Source organism: Falco naumanni, chromosome 4 (assembly GCF_017639655.2).
Source record: "Falco naumanni isolate bFalNau1 chromosome 4, bFalNau1.pat, whole genome shotgun sequence".
Classification (NCBI taxonomy): Eukaryota; Metazoa; Chordata; class Aves; order Falconiformes; family Falconidae; genus Falco; species Falco naumanni.
Window position 1 is genome coordinate 104,214,055 of NC_054057.1, and position 16,324 is coordinate 104,230,378.

General features: G+C 37.0%; 1 protein-coding gene across 5 annotated transcripts in view; it reads right to left on the minus strand.

Annotated features, from left to right (window-relative positions):
- Positions 1-16,324, minus strand: part of CACNA2D3 (calcium voltage-gated channel auxiliary subunit alpha2delta 3) — a 468,514-nt gene that overhangs the window by 104,454 nt on the left and 347,736 nt on the right. For all 5 annotated transcript variants that reach the window (XR_005827594.1, XR_005827596.1, XR_005827595.1 and 2 more), the window contains one exon: positions 12,823-12,897. Coding sequence is in view for 2 of the 5 variants with exons in the window: in XM_040592380.1 (XP_040448314.1) it covers positions 12,823-12,897 (75 nt within the window). In the remaining 3 variants the exon portion in view is untranslated. The remainder of the gene's footprint in view (positions 1-12,822; positions 12,898-16,324) is intronic.

A 16,324-nucleotide genomic window follows, 5' to 3' on the forward strand; every position in this document is an offset into this window, starting at 1 on the left:
GCTCTTTCAGCTGTACAGGAAGTTATATTTACTATAATCTTATCAACAAAATGTTTACCCATTACTCTTTTAAACAAGATAAGGTGCAAGTCTTGAGAAGTATGGTGTTAACATTTGCTGACACTCCATTTTATCTATGACTTCATGGGGAAAAAAGTAATGTACTAATAATGATAATTTATAGGTTTTGTCACTAGTCACTCTTACACTGTAAATCACACATTTAAAATAAACATTCTAGTGACAAATTGATTTGACACCGAGGTGTTTATTACATAGGAAATTCTGCCCTCTGCTGAACATTCAAAATCAGAGAGCCTAACTAGTATAAACAAAATCCTTGCTCGATGGAAGAAAAATATATTTAGGAAAAAACCTGTGAATAAAGAACCTAACTGGTTAAGAAAAAATACAATAATATATCTGGAAAAAAAATTGGGAGAGGATCAGCGTAATGTGAAATCTGGTCTTTTATCTGTTACAATGCATATAAGTGGGAGGGAAAACCACAAGTCTTTCTAGGAAGTATGACAGAAGACACTGGGATACTGTGAAAAATCGCCAGATTGTTATTGTGACTTCCCAACAACAGTATCATAGAAGGACAGAAAATGTACTTTGTAAGGCAGTATATATAGCTGATTCTCCTCCCGCAGGGCAGGACCAGCTATACCATAAACCAAATCTGTCAGCGTTTGAGACAGCCAATTCATCACTGGGGCCAGTGGTGCAGGAACTTTCAATCATATTCTGCAGATTACAGAGAGACTAGAGCAGCCAAAGAAAAAACTTGCTCTCTGAGCATTAAGGTTATTCCCATCCTGACTTTTTCCTCTCCGAATTAAAAGATTTTTATCTGAAGTCCACAGTTGCTTTTGTAGACCAGAGTATTTAAAACTAGGCATGACAAAATCCTCCTGAAGAACAACAAACTTTTAAAAATATTGACTACTAAATCATAGTCACAATGAGATTTCGAGATAGTGGTAACACTGAAAAGTTTTTTCTAGCGCAGGCTTCACTGAGCCTCCTTCATTTTGGCTCATAACACCTTGAATACTCCAATTATTTCTACAGATGATTCTTTCGGGAAACTAAGTGGGAGAAATCCTGAGTTAATTCTCATTCCTTCTTTTGAATAACAAAAAAATCCTAGCAACTCTGTTGGCGTAAGCCTTAGACTAACATCTGAGAATTTGGGCAGATTCTATTGAAGAGTACTTTTCTTGCCCCTCTGCTAGAAGCCGCCATTCTTGAAACAACAAGGTTATCTACTTCTGGCTAATGCTATTCAACAGATGGATAGAGAGATGTAAAGAATTTCTGCTTTCAGCACATGCTTATACACTAGACTGCAGCTCAGCTCTACAATTAATTCTTGCTATGTGACAGCTCTGATAGCGAAAGAGATGACTATACCCAAATACTGAGGAACAAAATTTGCAGCCAATGTACTTAAATCTCACAAGAATAAAATATGAGAGGATAAAGTCCAGTTCATTAGCAGGGCTTGATTTTCGTAGCGATGTTTTGCAAGCCTTTCATTATGGCTGCAGCTATATCAATATTATCTTTAATCTTTACAAGGAGTAATTATGTCTACTCTCTGTGGCTGCACCAATTAACCAAGCGAATCTTTGTTCTGATTTAGTCATTCTAGAATAGAAATGGCTAGTCAAGCTCTGAAATACCAAGAGCTGAAAAGTGTTACATAAAAGTTAGCTGTGATCATTTGAGTAGAGCAAACAGCTCTTGTACTGGTTCCAATGTTTAATTACATCCTTACTCACAGATGTTGAAGAGCTTCTGGGCTATACTGCATTCTCAGACACATGTGCAAATCCTTACTTATGACAACAGGAGTTGATCTTGTGTGTCTGACAGCAGAAGGAGGCTTCAAACATAAGGCGAACCATTTGCATCATATTGATTATGGGGTTTGCATTTATTTTTATCATATAGCTTCCACACTTCGCACTCAAAGAGCAAAAACAAAACCCAAAAGTAATCAAACGAGAAGCTGGATAAAACATTCAAAGTTCTGCAGCAAAGCCAGAATTGGAAGATTCGTGTCTTAAAAAATCAAATAAGCAGAAACAAAGACAAAACCCCAACACTCGAGCAAGGGAAAGGGTCTATAAGCACTTGAAGGAACTGAAAGTGCAGTTTTTCAACACATTTAGGACAGGAACTAATAAAGTATTGAGATGCCAAGACCCTCACCCAGCTCTTATATTTCAGGGGCTACTGTTTAATTGCCTGCACAGTAATTCAGTAAGTGAAGAATAGATTTATGTTATTCAGAAAAGGATGGCAGAGAAAACAGAAGCCAACTTCAAGCAAGGACAGGATACCAAAAAATAGCAATTATTTGTGTATCTGGGTAACTTTGCTTACAAATTTAATCTTAATGAAGATATTACCTTATTCCTAGCAATAAATTTACCTATCTTCATGCATCTGTAACTAGGGCCTAAAACATAAATGTAAATAGACCAAGTTATGTTACTTCATAACACTGCTGTTTAACTGGCCTCTTTCTAGTTTGACCACTTAACTAATGTCTTAGAAGAAGTTATTCACGGACATAGAAGCAATGTATTAACTTTAAAAAGTGACATTCATCTATATCTTTTTCTCTGGTAGCAAACCTAACCTAACTTTTTATCTCTGAGACTCCTGGGTGAAGTATAAAATACTGATTGATGGCTGAAGCCAAACCCATCTGCGACATTACTATAAAGCACTGAAACAAATTATTAAGGGACCCACTGGGAAAGACAGAAACTAAGAGCTCTACCAAATTACTCTGATTTAAGTGCATGAGGAAAAGAGTTACATTTAAACTCTGTGCTGTTAATCTACTTTGACCAGTATAAAATGTGTGGTGAAATCATCTAGTAGTTAAACCCTGGAGGGGAAAGAAAAAAAAAAAAAAAAAAAAGATACTGAAAATTTTAAAATATCTGGACTGCAATACAAGCATCTTTTAGTCTGCTCAAAACTACGTGATAGATCAACAAATTTTTGTTTGTGGAAAGAACACAGGAAATGATTTTGTTTGGTAATCAGAATGAGTTTTATCTTACTCAGTGTCTTTTATTTGAGGCTTGGCCAAACTCTTATAGCACCGGATGATTCAAACAACGCGTGATGTATACTGTTTAAAGACTGAATCACATTTTTTCACCACCCTGTATACAATCATTTACATGTGCCATTATTAAACTCTTTGCTTTGATTTTTTTTTTTTTTTTTACACGAGCAGTCCCAAACCATCTGCATTGAATATGACCAGCCACGTGTTTATAAAGTCAGAATGTAGCAACCCGATCACTGAGGGAGCAAGCTACATCTTAACAGCTGCAAGCCTTGGGTCTAAGGTGATTGGAATTTCTCAGACGTGCTCCATCTGGATAATGGGGAGGTAGGAGAGAGTAAGTTGCTGTGATAGCAGCCTTGGAAGTATCAATAGATTTTAGTGAAATTGTTTAGCCACACTTGTAGAATCAACTGTGAGAAAACATTATAGCAAGAAAATTTACCTCAGCCAAAAGCTTGAGGTAACAATTATGTCAAGGGAAAGCTCTTCCTTGCCAGACTACTGTCCTATGTACAGAAGTAAAGAACTGGAAACTAAAAAAACTCCTCCAATCTTAAAATATAGCATCAATTGATTAAGTTTCATCTTTTTGGATTAGTACTTCAAAATTGGGATAATGTATTAATCTAAACAGAATATGATAATTATCCCAATATTTTTTTTTTATTTAGAGGAGACAAATTTGAACATATGCAAATAAGGTTTGCTAAGCTTGAATTCTACATAATTAAATACACAATACAATTGCATTGTAACTGTAACTTACATTAAGCTATCCTGTAAAGGTTATCTTGTCTACGAAGTTTGATAGGAAAGGATGAGTGAATAAATATCGGAGGACAAACATCATTAACTAAAATTACACGCTTTCCATATAGTTTTAAATAAAGAGACACAGACTGAATACACTGTCATTATTGCAATTCCCCAGTCTAGCCAGTTATTCAGCTACCTCCCTTCACTAAGATTCTGGACACTAATGTTACCACTTATTTCTTGTCTAGTGTAGCTGTGATTGACATAATGCAAAGACTGCAACTGTTCAAATGGAAACTGCATTGAACCAGACTGTACTGGTCAACGTCATGGCTGATGGTGAGACCTTTACCAGCTATCCATCCTGGCATAAACTGCTGCTGAGTCACACTGTCCCTTACGGAGGTGACTGTGAAAGGCTAAAGCTCCTTTACACCAACTTTAGGAGCGGAATCATCTGTTTCTGCCAGCAGTCCTTCAAGAGTGTCCTCTGCTCTTTGCAGGAGCATACTGCTGCTTCCTTCCATGGCTGCAAAGGGGAGCATGTCCCTGAGCCAGGCACTTCTCCCAAAAAGAGCCGTGCCACTCTCTATGTAAACGTGCACAGAAAGGAGGGGGAGGGGGCACTTCCTTCCCGCTTTTCAGCAAGGGTTGTAATAATTCCAAATTGCAGAGTTTGTAAAATATGGATTAAGTCCTTCAACAGTAGTCCATTAATAAAACAATAGCTCTATCATAAAATGCTTAGAGTTTAAATACTATGGGACAAAGACAAGATAATGGAAAATATAGTGGAAGGCCGTGAGAAGATCGGGCAAGAGATCGCTTCAGTAGACTGATTCGTACTCTGACATTTAAAAAAAGAAAACAACAGGAAAACCAAAACAGTAGTGAAAAATTCCTTTTGCTGCTTCACCTGTTTATATAACTTCACCCACAGTGACTGAGCTTTTGTTCACCACACATTACACAGCCGCAGAACATTCTGCCGGGGGATACATGTGAAGCAGTATCCTACCCCAGTGTAAATCCCTATTGCTTGGCTTTTAAGCTCTTTATTTCATGTGGACTTTTTTCTCCTGCTCACATGATCCTAATTTGTCTTTTGTGATACTTCTTTTTCACAATATGCATCTAGTTTGCGGCCTCAAATGATCTTTTCTTGACCTGTACTTAATCTTGCGTTTGTAGAACAGGTGTCCAGCCCAAACCAAAGTTGATTTCTATTTTAGTATTTAAAAAAAATTAAAAAAATAAAAAGCTAACAAATTTATTCTCTTAGGAAAATAGGAAGAACAACGTCCCTTTACAAAGAGAGACTTTCATGACAAGCCTATTATTTAAGATGTCAATCCAGAAGTTCCCAGGTTATGGTTGGCAGTAAACGGATTTTTTTTGACTAATTTTTTCATGCCAGATGGCAGTGAGAAACTGCCACACTATAAAATTTGCAGGAATATGGCAGAGAAAACCCAACAACAGGAGCCATGTCATTTGCTAGGGAAAAGAGAATAATGCAATTCTAAGTTTCCAAGCAGAGAAAAAGTAGGAAGTTAGATGTACCATGTATGCAGAAGAGCCCTCTAGCAAAGTAATAGAAGAAAATAATTCTCATGCCACGTGTATTTAAATTACTCTGTCTACTTCCACTCATAACGTGTTTGCATTACAAATGGTGCAGTGATGTTTAAGTGGATGAAACAAAAAATGGAAATATGCAGGGTGAGGTAAAAGCAAATACAAAAAACAGCTTTAAGTCACACACCTACAGACTAGACGGAGTACATCAGCTGAGCTCACATTTTCAGGTGGATTGCAGTTGATTAGCAATGTGACGTGTATGTGATTTACTCCACTGAAAAAAACGAGCCCCTCTGTTTAGGATTTTATTTGCATTCTCAGGACCTTATCATTTGGGATTATGTAAAACTGGCAGCTGCTTATAATTATTTGGGGTTTGAGTAGAAATAATTAAAAACATCTGCCTTTATCTTAATACTACCAGACTTAAACCCATGAGCTCAGTTATACCTAACTTCAAAGCTGAAAAGCAAAGAATAAAAGAAAGCTTCACATATTGCTAACAAATTTTCAGTGATTCATTTATATGTACAACCAGTTATTCAACAGCCTTCAAACCTTTAATTATCTTTTAAATATATGTAATTTTGCATTTCTAATTAGATAGCAATTTAATGCTCTCACAGGGATTCAGATGGGCTGTCCTTTTTGAAATGTAAACTCCAATAGGAATAATCATTGGCATTGAAGTGATTGAATTCTTCAGTTATTTAAATGAACGTGAGGCATTTACACTGTTCAAATCATTTAAATATTCTGCTGTCAGCTACAGCTGTAGAGTTTTATGGAGTCACTGAATAAACCAAGGGTAAGTGTAGGTTATCTTACGTTCCAAGCGGGACTCCCCAGAGAGAAATGAGATTTGTTGCTTATGAAAGGCTAACGCTGCTTAAGTGGGGCATTAATGTTTCCCCTGAGACTTGGATTTCTCCGTTTTTCTATATTAGGAGAAACAAATTTTCCCAGAATTTACAGCTACAAAAGACTTAACAGTGATCTAGCAATCTTTAAATATACTCCAGGTCCTTTAGCTTAATACGATATATCGTGACAGTCAACATTCTAAGTTTAAAATGGTAACTTGCTCAGGCAGCTAAACCACCAATATATTTTGGTGAGGGTATTGTGATGTATACACAGGCTTTGATTTCTGTGTGTAACATTCTCCGTTAAGACTGATCAAATTAGATAAGCATGCACATCATTTTATAGAAAGCAACATAGCAATTTAATTGCTTTACAGTGATAAAAAGAGCATTCACATACAGCCATTCAAAAAATCACCGTTACTAGCCTTCCAGAGCTTATACAGAAGGTACAAATATATACCTTGGTCTTCTCAGAGAGAGAGACGATTTTGATTCAAATTCAGAAATATTACAAAATTCTTAGTCATCATGGATGTCATTAGATTGATTTGCAACTCATAACATTCTTAATCTTACACTTATTGAAAAAAAAGGTAGAAACTGAATAAAAGTTGCAATTTTATTCCATAGCATATGCATTTGTCTTTAAATGCGTACTTCCTTTGATTAAGGAACTTGAGCTCCTTGATCAGGAACTTCAAGTATTCTACCCTAAATGAACCTAATAATCATTGAAAACAAAGTCTCTCATTGCTCCCTGAACAAAAATACAAATTCTATTGCCAACTACAAATCAAAAAAGCCACAGACTTCACAAAATCTACGAGCAGCATTGCTATTTATTATTCATTGAAAACCACACGAATATTTGGGCTGAGAGGCAACAGTATAACCCCCTAACGCTAGATAAGATTCACAAAGGTGTCGATCTGTGACTATGGCAGACACTAATCTTTCAGTGGCATTCCTTAATTTCTCTGTAATCCCACTACACTTCCCTAAGAAAGCAGTTTTTCTCTGGCACCAACATTTAACAGACTACACAGTGACAGTTACAGTAATGAGCAATCAGCCACGATTAATATAGTGGGATTTTTACTTGGATGTAAAAAGTATATATCGCTTGTTTATTCCTTTTTCCTTTACATTCAGTAAACTCATTTCTTTGGCAAACTGTAACATCACCATGACACATTCTGCATTTTGAAGTGCAATGGACCAGCTCACTGCAGGTGCCAACAGGACACTGGAAAGCAGCAATGGACTGTGACATGGCCGGGGCTCAGGACAACGTTGTCCCCAGGCACACATCCAAGCACCTGTGAGTAGCTTCACAAACCACATTACTGCCTTGAAAATCTTGAAACTCACTTTTGAACTCTCAATCAATTCTCTCTCTCTTTTTCTTTTTTTCCCTAAACAGTAAGCCGTGGTTTTAAACGAAATATCAAATTCAAGATTACGTTACACATATTGAAATATTCTCTCGTGGGAAATAAAATACTACTGTGTAAAAATACAGACTTTCAATCAAAATGCAGCATATGGGAGCATTCTGACATGACATTATTATAAAAACCCAAACAACCGAAGTATCATTGCTACCACCTATCATTTCTTGAGTTACCACTGGAATATTTTTGACTGGCAATGCACCCTTATAAGGGATGTCACATGTAAAAACATTTAAAAGATACTAGTCTGTGATGTAATTTAAAGGGGGTGGGGTGGGGTGGGAGGAAAGTCTTCGAAATACAGCAAAAATATGACAAAGGCTTTCTTTTTTTACCTCCATGTATCTTGCAGTTGCGGTGCGCGCCTGGACGGTAACCCCGCCGCCGGCCGCCCGGTCAGCGTCCCCCCCGCGGCGGGGCTGCAGCGCCCCCGGCCCGGCGCGCCCTCGGCGGTGCTGTGGCGCCACCTCATGGCCGCTGGCCCGCAGCGCAGCCGCCGCCCGCCCGCCGGGAACACTGCCCGGGCCGGGCCCCGCCGCTTGCCGGGGTCGGTCACGGCCAGGACAGGCGGTCACCGCGGAGAGAAAGCCGGACGAGGGAAGAAAGAGGCGGCCAAAGGAAGGGGAATAAAATCTGGGTCCGTGTGCTGCAAGGCACAGGTCATTTGCACTCAATCATTTCACTGGCAAGGCCCCACACACTATCGCTTTTTAATCTCCGACAGGAATTTCCAAGGGATTCCTTATTCCCTGCTCATCATGACTTACTAAGTCCTTTGTCAAGACTCACTGCTGTAGCAATGTCTTTTAGAGTGGAAAGTAACAAAAAGTTCTTTCCCATCCCACTATGGCAACAGTCACCCCTGAAAACTTGCAGGCAGCACAGAGCTGGAAGCCTGGAGCCCGCTCCAGCAACTGCCATAAACCTTGACCAGTACCTCCCATAAATCTCGACCAGTACCTCCCATAAACATCGACCAGTACCTCCCATGCATCCAGAAAGTACCTTCCCCTTCCCCCTTCAAGTCCTGCCACCAGCTGCCCACGTGTGTGCAACCCATCAGCCCAACTGAAAGCCAAGTTCATTCAAAAAAAAAAAAAAAACAACCAACCAACCACCAGCAGAAGAAACAAGGGAGGAAACCTCCAAGAAAAACATTTTTAAACATAAACCCAGTAGGGTAATCAGCACAAAAATGTAGTTAGCTTAATGATTAAATATATGGGTCAGCATCAGATAAAAATGTGGTGCAGCAGGAAGCACTCTTGCTCGGCGGCTGCCGGCGATCCTGCCTGTCTGCCGTGTCCCCCAAGACGATTCCTCAGAAAGTAGCACGGCATCTCCAGAGCCAACAGATACAGCCGCTGGGGTTAGTAACGCAGGAGTCTAGCAATTTTCTAGCTTTACATCACTGTAGGAATATATGATAGCAATATAAACCAGCGTGGATCAAGTAATCGATGTAACTTGAATGTAAACTCTAACTCACCCAAATAATTTTAGATAACACCTTTGGTGCGCCATCTCATTCCACTCCTACATGGCTATTTTCACACACTTATTGTGACAAATTACAGGAATGTTTTGCCGCTGGTTACAATGGTACCAGGATTTGGCCCGGAATATTAATCTAAGGGCCAAGCTAGCAGTCACTTTCACTCTCAAAAACTCCACTGAAATCAGCAGAAGACTCCCATTACGCACTACTGACAGAACCCAGCAAAATGACCCAGCAAAAAAATGAAATGAACAGGCCATGAATATTTCACAATGAGTTCCCTGTAGCTGACAGCTTATGGGCTACTGCCCAACATTTTGATTTTAAAAAGAAACTGTTGTGTAAGGTAATAAGAGCCTTGAAAATGTACACTGGGGCGCGGGGCAGAAACCCACCTTTTACCTCATTAAAACACACCATCCAACAGAAATGAGGAAGGAGGATAACACCCTTTGTCAGACTGACTTAAAGCTATCTACCGTTCCTGGTTTTCATTACCTTGTCTTTATTAAAATACCTATTCAGTAACAAAAAAGTACTAATATTTTCGAACGAAGTAATTTGCCAGAAGAAAAAGGGACAGTACAGCAAATGCATATTTTTTCAAACTCTTACGATGTAGATAGGGAAGTTTCAAGTATATATTCCTATGGCTTGTAAATATAGGCTGTCATATGTACCTGTGACACCTGAAGACTTCAAAAGTATTTTTAGGAAACAAGACCAAGTCATGATTTTAGTATTATGAAAATTAAGGAATGCTACAAAAACCAATACATTTATATCAAATTAATAATTGGATATAAAAAAAAATCCACTGTGGATTTTAATACATACAGATATAAGAAAAAAATATTCTGAAACTAGTGGCCAATCATCAATTAAAAACAATTCCCTATCACATTTTTCATTGCAACTGCTAAAAATTGTGAAGACAACTTATCCTCACACTGGCATTTCCCCCTGCCCCCAAACCCCCCACCCCCCAAAAAATAAAAAATGTTTAATATAAAAGTTTGCATTAAAGCACAAGAACATTTATTTCAACTTTTTAACCACTGATGTGAAATAACATAACTAGTCTAATACACATTTTGAAATAGAAAATTGTAGGAAAAGGTAGAGAATGCTATGGCAGTCAAATTTTAGATCTAGTCAGCGTGCTTGTAACTCTGGCTCTTTTAAGCAATTTGTAGGTTACGTCTACGGTGCAGCTGGATGCCAGATAAAAGCAAAATTACACAAATAGTCACTTGACATTGATGAGCTAGCTGAGGGAAAAAAAGCAGTGAAGATGCAGCAGAAGAGACCTAAGGTGCATTAAAAATCTATGTATACAATCCAGGTGCTCTTAGGGGATTTTGTATAGCCCCTATTGCTGCCTCTTCTATGCTATGGTTACCAAATAAAGTTCAGCAGGCAATCTCAATCAGAAAGAACATGGAAGCATGGATAAATAAGAGGTCAGAAAAATATAGACATGACAACAAAATACCAAAATGCAGAAAAGAATAGAAAAACATTGCAGCAAGACCGAAAATATCGGTTGTTTATTGTGATGAGAAGATTCAATAAGATAACTATCACAAATTATTACACAAAGTAAGAAATGGAAAGTAAAATATAGATCAGGAGCTTCTGCTTCCCATATTCTTAATGTAAGAACTACTTCTAAAGAAATTTTAAAATCAAATTCAAAATAAAAGCTGTGCATAAAATTGTTACGATATGAAAAATCACTATTATGAGAAGTCAAGCAGACTGGCAGAAACGAGTACGTTATAATGGATAACTGAAGTATCCACTCTAATAAGTCTTAATATTAAAATGTCAGAACCAAATATTTATGAGCAGAAGCCTATGTGGAATTCTTAAGTTATACTGAATGCTGCAAAATTTTCCACATCCTCTTAGCTCCTGCACCTTCCTCAGGAACAATCATGTTGGACACTGCTGAAAATGGGATTCTGAACTAGATGGGTCTAGGTGTGGTGAATCGATCTCATAAATCCTAAACTTACATACTTCTCAAGTATGTAAAATCTTGTAGAGACAGAACACATTTTGACTGAGGCGTGAAATGCTCTGGTATCAATTTAGAGTTTTCTATCTTCCTTAAGAATAAACCGCTTCTACTGAGGCTGGAAGTTTTTCACTTCCTAATATTTATGTATTTGGGTAGCAAAAGTCTTAATTCCCATAAAACAAGAAGATACAAATTCATCACTATGTCAAATAATCTGTGGGGTGTGTAGAGGTGGAAAGAAACTGTCACTGGAGCATGTTAATTTATCTGACTGGGGTCTGAGCTTTCTGTACCTGGATATATAGCTTTAGTGACTCACCACTGGAATGGTAAAAAAGCCAATGGTATAATGTGCGAGAGCTATTTCTGATAATTGTACTGCTTATTGGTCATTAATTTGCTAAATTCTCTACAGGTATTGTTTTCCTTTCCACAGTTGTGAAAAATTCTACCATCCAGAATCATGGGTGACATTCTTAGAAGAAAAATGACAATTACATCATTTATTTTAGAATTCATTCTGAGATACTATAATGTCTGCTTTGCTATTAGATTGTCTGTCCATTTTACAATGAAGTTACTGAGAAAATGTTTTTCCATTCACCCTTGGAACCTCTCTACTCCAGTTAAAAATAAATAGGGAAATACAAACGTTGATTAAGTGTGTGATTCCTAGTCCAAATCTTAGAAAGACAAATCCTTTTGCTGAATTAAAACCTCAGATATACTAATGACTTAATAAATCATACTTTTCAATAATTTTATTTTCATATGAACTTATTCATCCAATTAATAATTCTCTTTTCTACTAAAATATGGCTGAAATCAGACATTACTTGAAGGGTCTGAATGAGAAATACATATGGCATCCATGTGTATACAGCAGTGGAATTATTAATACCAATGCTTTGCTAAGAGCTGATAGTGATGGAACACTTAGAAGTCCTGTACCTAAACAATGATGCAATCAAGAATGTAGCAGTTCTCTAGGGTGTTAAGTTGATAAACATTTGTGTAACAGGCACTTCTATGGTTTTTTTGCTGTGATTAATGCAAACAAGATGATAAGGGAAACTAAAGGTAACATTTGCTGCTATTTCTTTTAGTACAAAAGTCCCTTGTGCCCTATTTTGCTTAAGAATACGCTTTATTGAAATTTCTACACATATATTAAATTAGCTTTAACACTTTAACATGACAAATAGGGGTTATTACATAGCAATAGAGCATTCCGGCATTCCATTTCAACATAAAACGAATATAATTATAGCAATTTTTGGCTTTGCCATTTTGCTGTAATGGAGGCCTACATCTTTTGCAGAATCAAATTGTACATTTATTTTCCTTGATTTTTTTCACACTAACCTTTGTTTTCAGAGGTAAATTTATCAAGAATTATAATATTATAAAGCCATATATAAATAACTGGTCTGTTGTATTTAATTCTTTAATAAGTATTATGTTAGTCACACTAAAAGAAAAATAAATGCAACATATGCAGCTAAATAAAATAGATCAGTAAATAGTATTCTTACCAAAGGCCTAAGTTCTGGATGAGTTAAAATATATCCGTTGTTTGTAATTGCAAAAGCGTATCCATGAATACCTAACTGTTAAAGTAAATGAGAAAGAAATACTAAATTAGCATGGTGTCCAGTAATTTCTTAAACAAAAAAAAAAAAAAAAAAAAAAGGCAAAAACTTAGTTACCCAGGTCTTAAAGCTGGCATTCCTAACCTTTGTCCACATAGTATTTCCTTATGACATATGCAAAGCTCTGATCCTTGACATTTTGTGAAAATGACAACCTGTCATGGTGATGAATTCAGCATATAGAACATATTTTAAATGTCACGCACACTTTGCTATCTAGGGCGCCTCTATATGCTTTAGGGTGAATTAGATATGAGACATACACCATAGCATGTGACAAAGCAAAGAGATACCAGAATTTAGTAAACTCACATATTCCCAGGAGTGGCTAGGTTCATCTTAGTTCACTTGTTCAAGAGATGTCATAAAATAATTTAAGTCAATGGTACTGAATGTACAGTTATAGTGAACAAACAGTGGCCTGTCGTAAGAGATGTTTACACCTTCCAGTCTTAAAGGCATTTTACCTCTCTGTGAATTCAAATTCATTGGGAGCCACAGAAGGCAGCATATTTCTACTACAGAAACTTTGCTAAGTTTACGTATTTGTATCGAGTGGAAATACGGGAGATAATTTGAAAACAATGAAATGCTTTATGAGGCCTAACAGTATATGTAATCAAATTTAGCACTGTACTTATTTAAATAATAATACCACTCTTTTACCAATATGCCTATTACACAGTTGATTGCACCCACTGAATGCAATAAATGTATCTTCAAATCATTCATGTGGTCATTCAAACATCCCTTCTTAGCATAAACTTGCTGCTAATGTAGAAGCTTTCTGCAGCTTCAGTATGCAACTTTTACCGTGCAAAGATACATCTCACTATACTTTCACATCCTTTCTTTTTTTCAATTCTGAAGTACCATAATATACCATCCCATATATCTTTATTTAAGTATCTTAATGCACTGAGGTACTAAACCCCAAACAAGGGGGAAAAATAACCAAAACCCAACCCCAAAACTCCAGAACTATTTTGCTTTGGTATTTACTTTACATTTCTCACTACTAATAACCTTTTTATTTTACTTCAGTACATTCTTAAATGTTTCGCTGAGGTGGGTCCTTAGGAATTTGTCTGGCATAAAGCAATGTAAGCAAGGTTGACAAGTCAGAATCATTTCTAAGATGGGACAGCAAGTAGGACAGCAAGTCTGTTGGCTTCTGCAATTTTCTGGAAATATAAACCTGAGCATGATATTATGGCAAGGTCATAGGGAAAACATATGAAGTAGATTTATACTGTCTTTCTGTGAACGATTGTATATGGTCAACTGTATCTGCCATACAGAAGATTGTTTCATAAATTAGTGGGTTTCCTAAAGCAATAAACTTCAGTGAAAGTAATAGAAGGTGATATGTTCTTGGCATCTCTTCATAAAGGAGGGATAACCAAAATAATAACAGCGGACATATTTTACCTATTATAGCATGACAAGTGAACTAGCTGTTGGCTAAATATCAGATCTCATGTATAATTGTCTGTGTTGATAACTGCAGAATGACATCCAAGTCAGGTAAGGAAACAAACGTGGGTGGTATACTTCACAGGAAAAAAATATTTGCCTATTTGAAGCATACCCAGACTCCAAGGGTAGTATTTTAATGTGTTGTGCAATATGTGAGATTGCATGCTCTCTGCACTTAAAATCTTTGGTTTGAGAAATACTACCACTTACAGCAGTACTGCCACTTTAAACCTTGAACTCTGTCTCTAAATGACAGATTCAGAAATGAAAAAACTTTTTCTAACTGCTGTAAAATGCCACATGAAAACTAAGCATTACTAAATCCAACCCTACCTTTTTCAGGGGAAACTGCCACTGACATCTGGGGAAGTTTAGGCTAGATAATGACTGCTGAAAATAGCTTATTGTTATTATTCATCTTCCTCGGCATAAAATCCACCTCATCCAAGTGTGTGAGTGAATTCCAGGTCAGCAGAATACTATTTCCAACCAATCATTTTATATCCCTGTGTGAATTTTATTTCACATGCTGCCTCTACAGGAATGGGTCCCAGGGGTGATTATGCTCTTGCAATTGCATGGTCTTTTCACTGTTCAGAAATGTTTACGGTATGTGAGACTGGAAGTTATAACTCAAGTGATTTCACTAACCTAACTGTATTGCATGATACTGGTGCCTCCTGTAATAATCCTCTCTCACATTACATCCTGCAATATAAAACATACCTTAAAATAGAAAGTCTAATATTCAGAAAGAGGATTGTATATTACTTGCACAGAAAACTAAGTCTTAAAAAATATTATATCAATACGACAAACCCAGAAATTCCAATTTTCCTACCTATCTTCTCCTTTTCCGACTCACTCCAACTCTGCTGCAATACCTGTTACTCAGGCCTCACACTCTCTCTGGGTTCTTGTATTCAAACTACGTCCGGATCTTACAGCTGACTTCTGAATAACACCGTTGTGACACAGCCTTTTCTATCCAGCTATGCACAGACAGGCTTTCATTTCTGCAGTTACTACAGTGTTGTTCTTCCTTCTCATTACGAATGAAACTTGCTCTACCCATAGCTCCTTAAAAGGCTGCTCCAAACATTGTTTCCGTTGCTCCAAATTTTGCTCCTTTCTCGTCTGCCTTCTACTGATTCTGTATTTCTGCACACACAAGTATAATATAAGCTGTGGTTAACTAACTTTGGTGATTAGGGCACTGAGACTTTTCTCTGTTATTAATCCTAACCAGCAATGTCTCTGTTTGCTATGTTTTGATATCAGTGTGTAGTCATCTGCTGCCTTCTCCCATAGTCTGCAAACTTTTTTCCAGCTGGGACAGCTTTTCTGTTCTGTTTGCATAGCATCTAGCCTAGCGGAATCCAGGTCCCAGGAAATTACTCCAACACACTTTGTCAACATTATTGCCAACATTTTATGCGTTACTTTTATCAGATTCTTGTTTAATATAATCTTTCCAGTTACTGCATATTGATCTACCAAAACAACTTGGTAATTGATAATGTATTCAAATTAGAATTAAACTCAATAGATTTTTTTTTTTCTCCTAACTAGTATTATGTACAAAAACATGTAGGAATATTCAAAGGCACTCACAAGCCATCTTATTCTTCCAATTTCTTAGAAATCAGTGAATGAGAGCATGGCAGCCAGTTAAGTGGAAAGTATGACATATAAAATTATGCTCAATACAGATACATGTCAAAATGTAGCTACTGCAAAATAGCAAAAAAATTCTGCTAGGAATTAACTGGAAAAAATTGATTTAATTTTCATTTGTAAATAAAACAACATAATAAAGTATTTCAGACACAAAGAAATAGTGAAATACTAAGGTATTGCATCAAATGTAAATGAAAAGTAATTACATCTTTGCATTTGCCTGAAG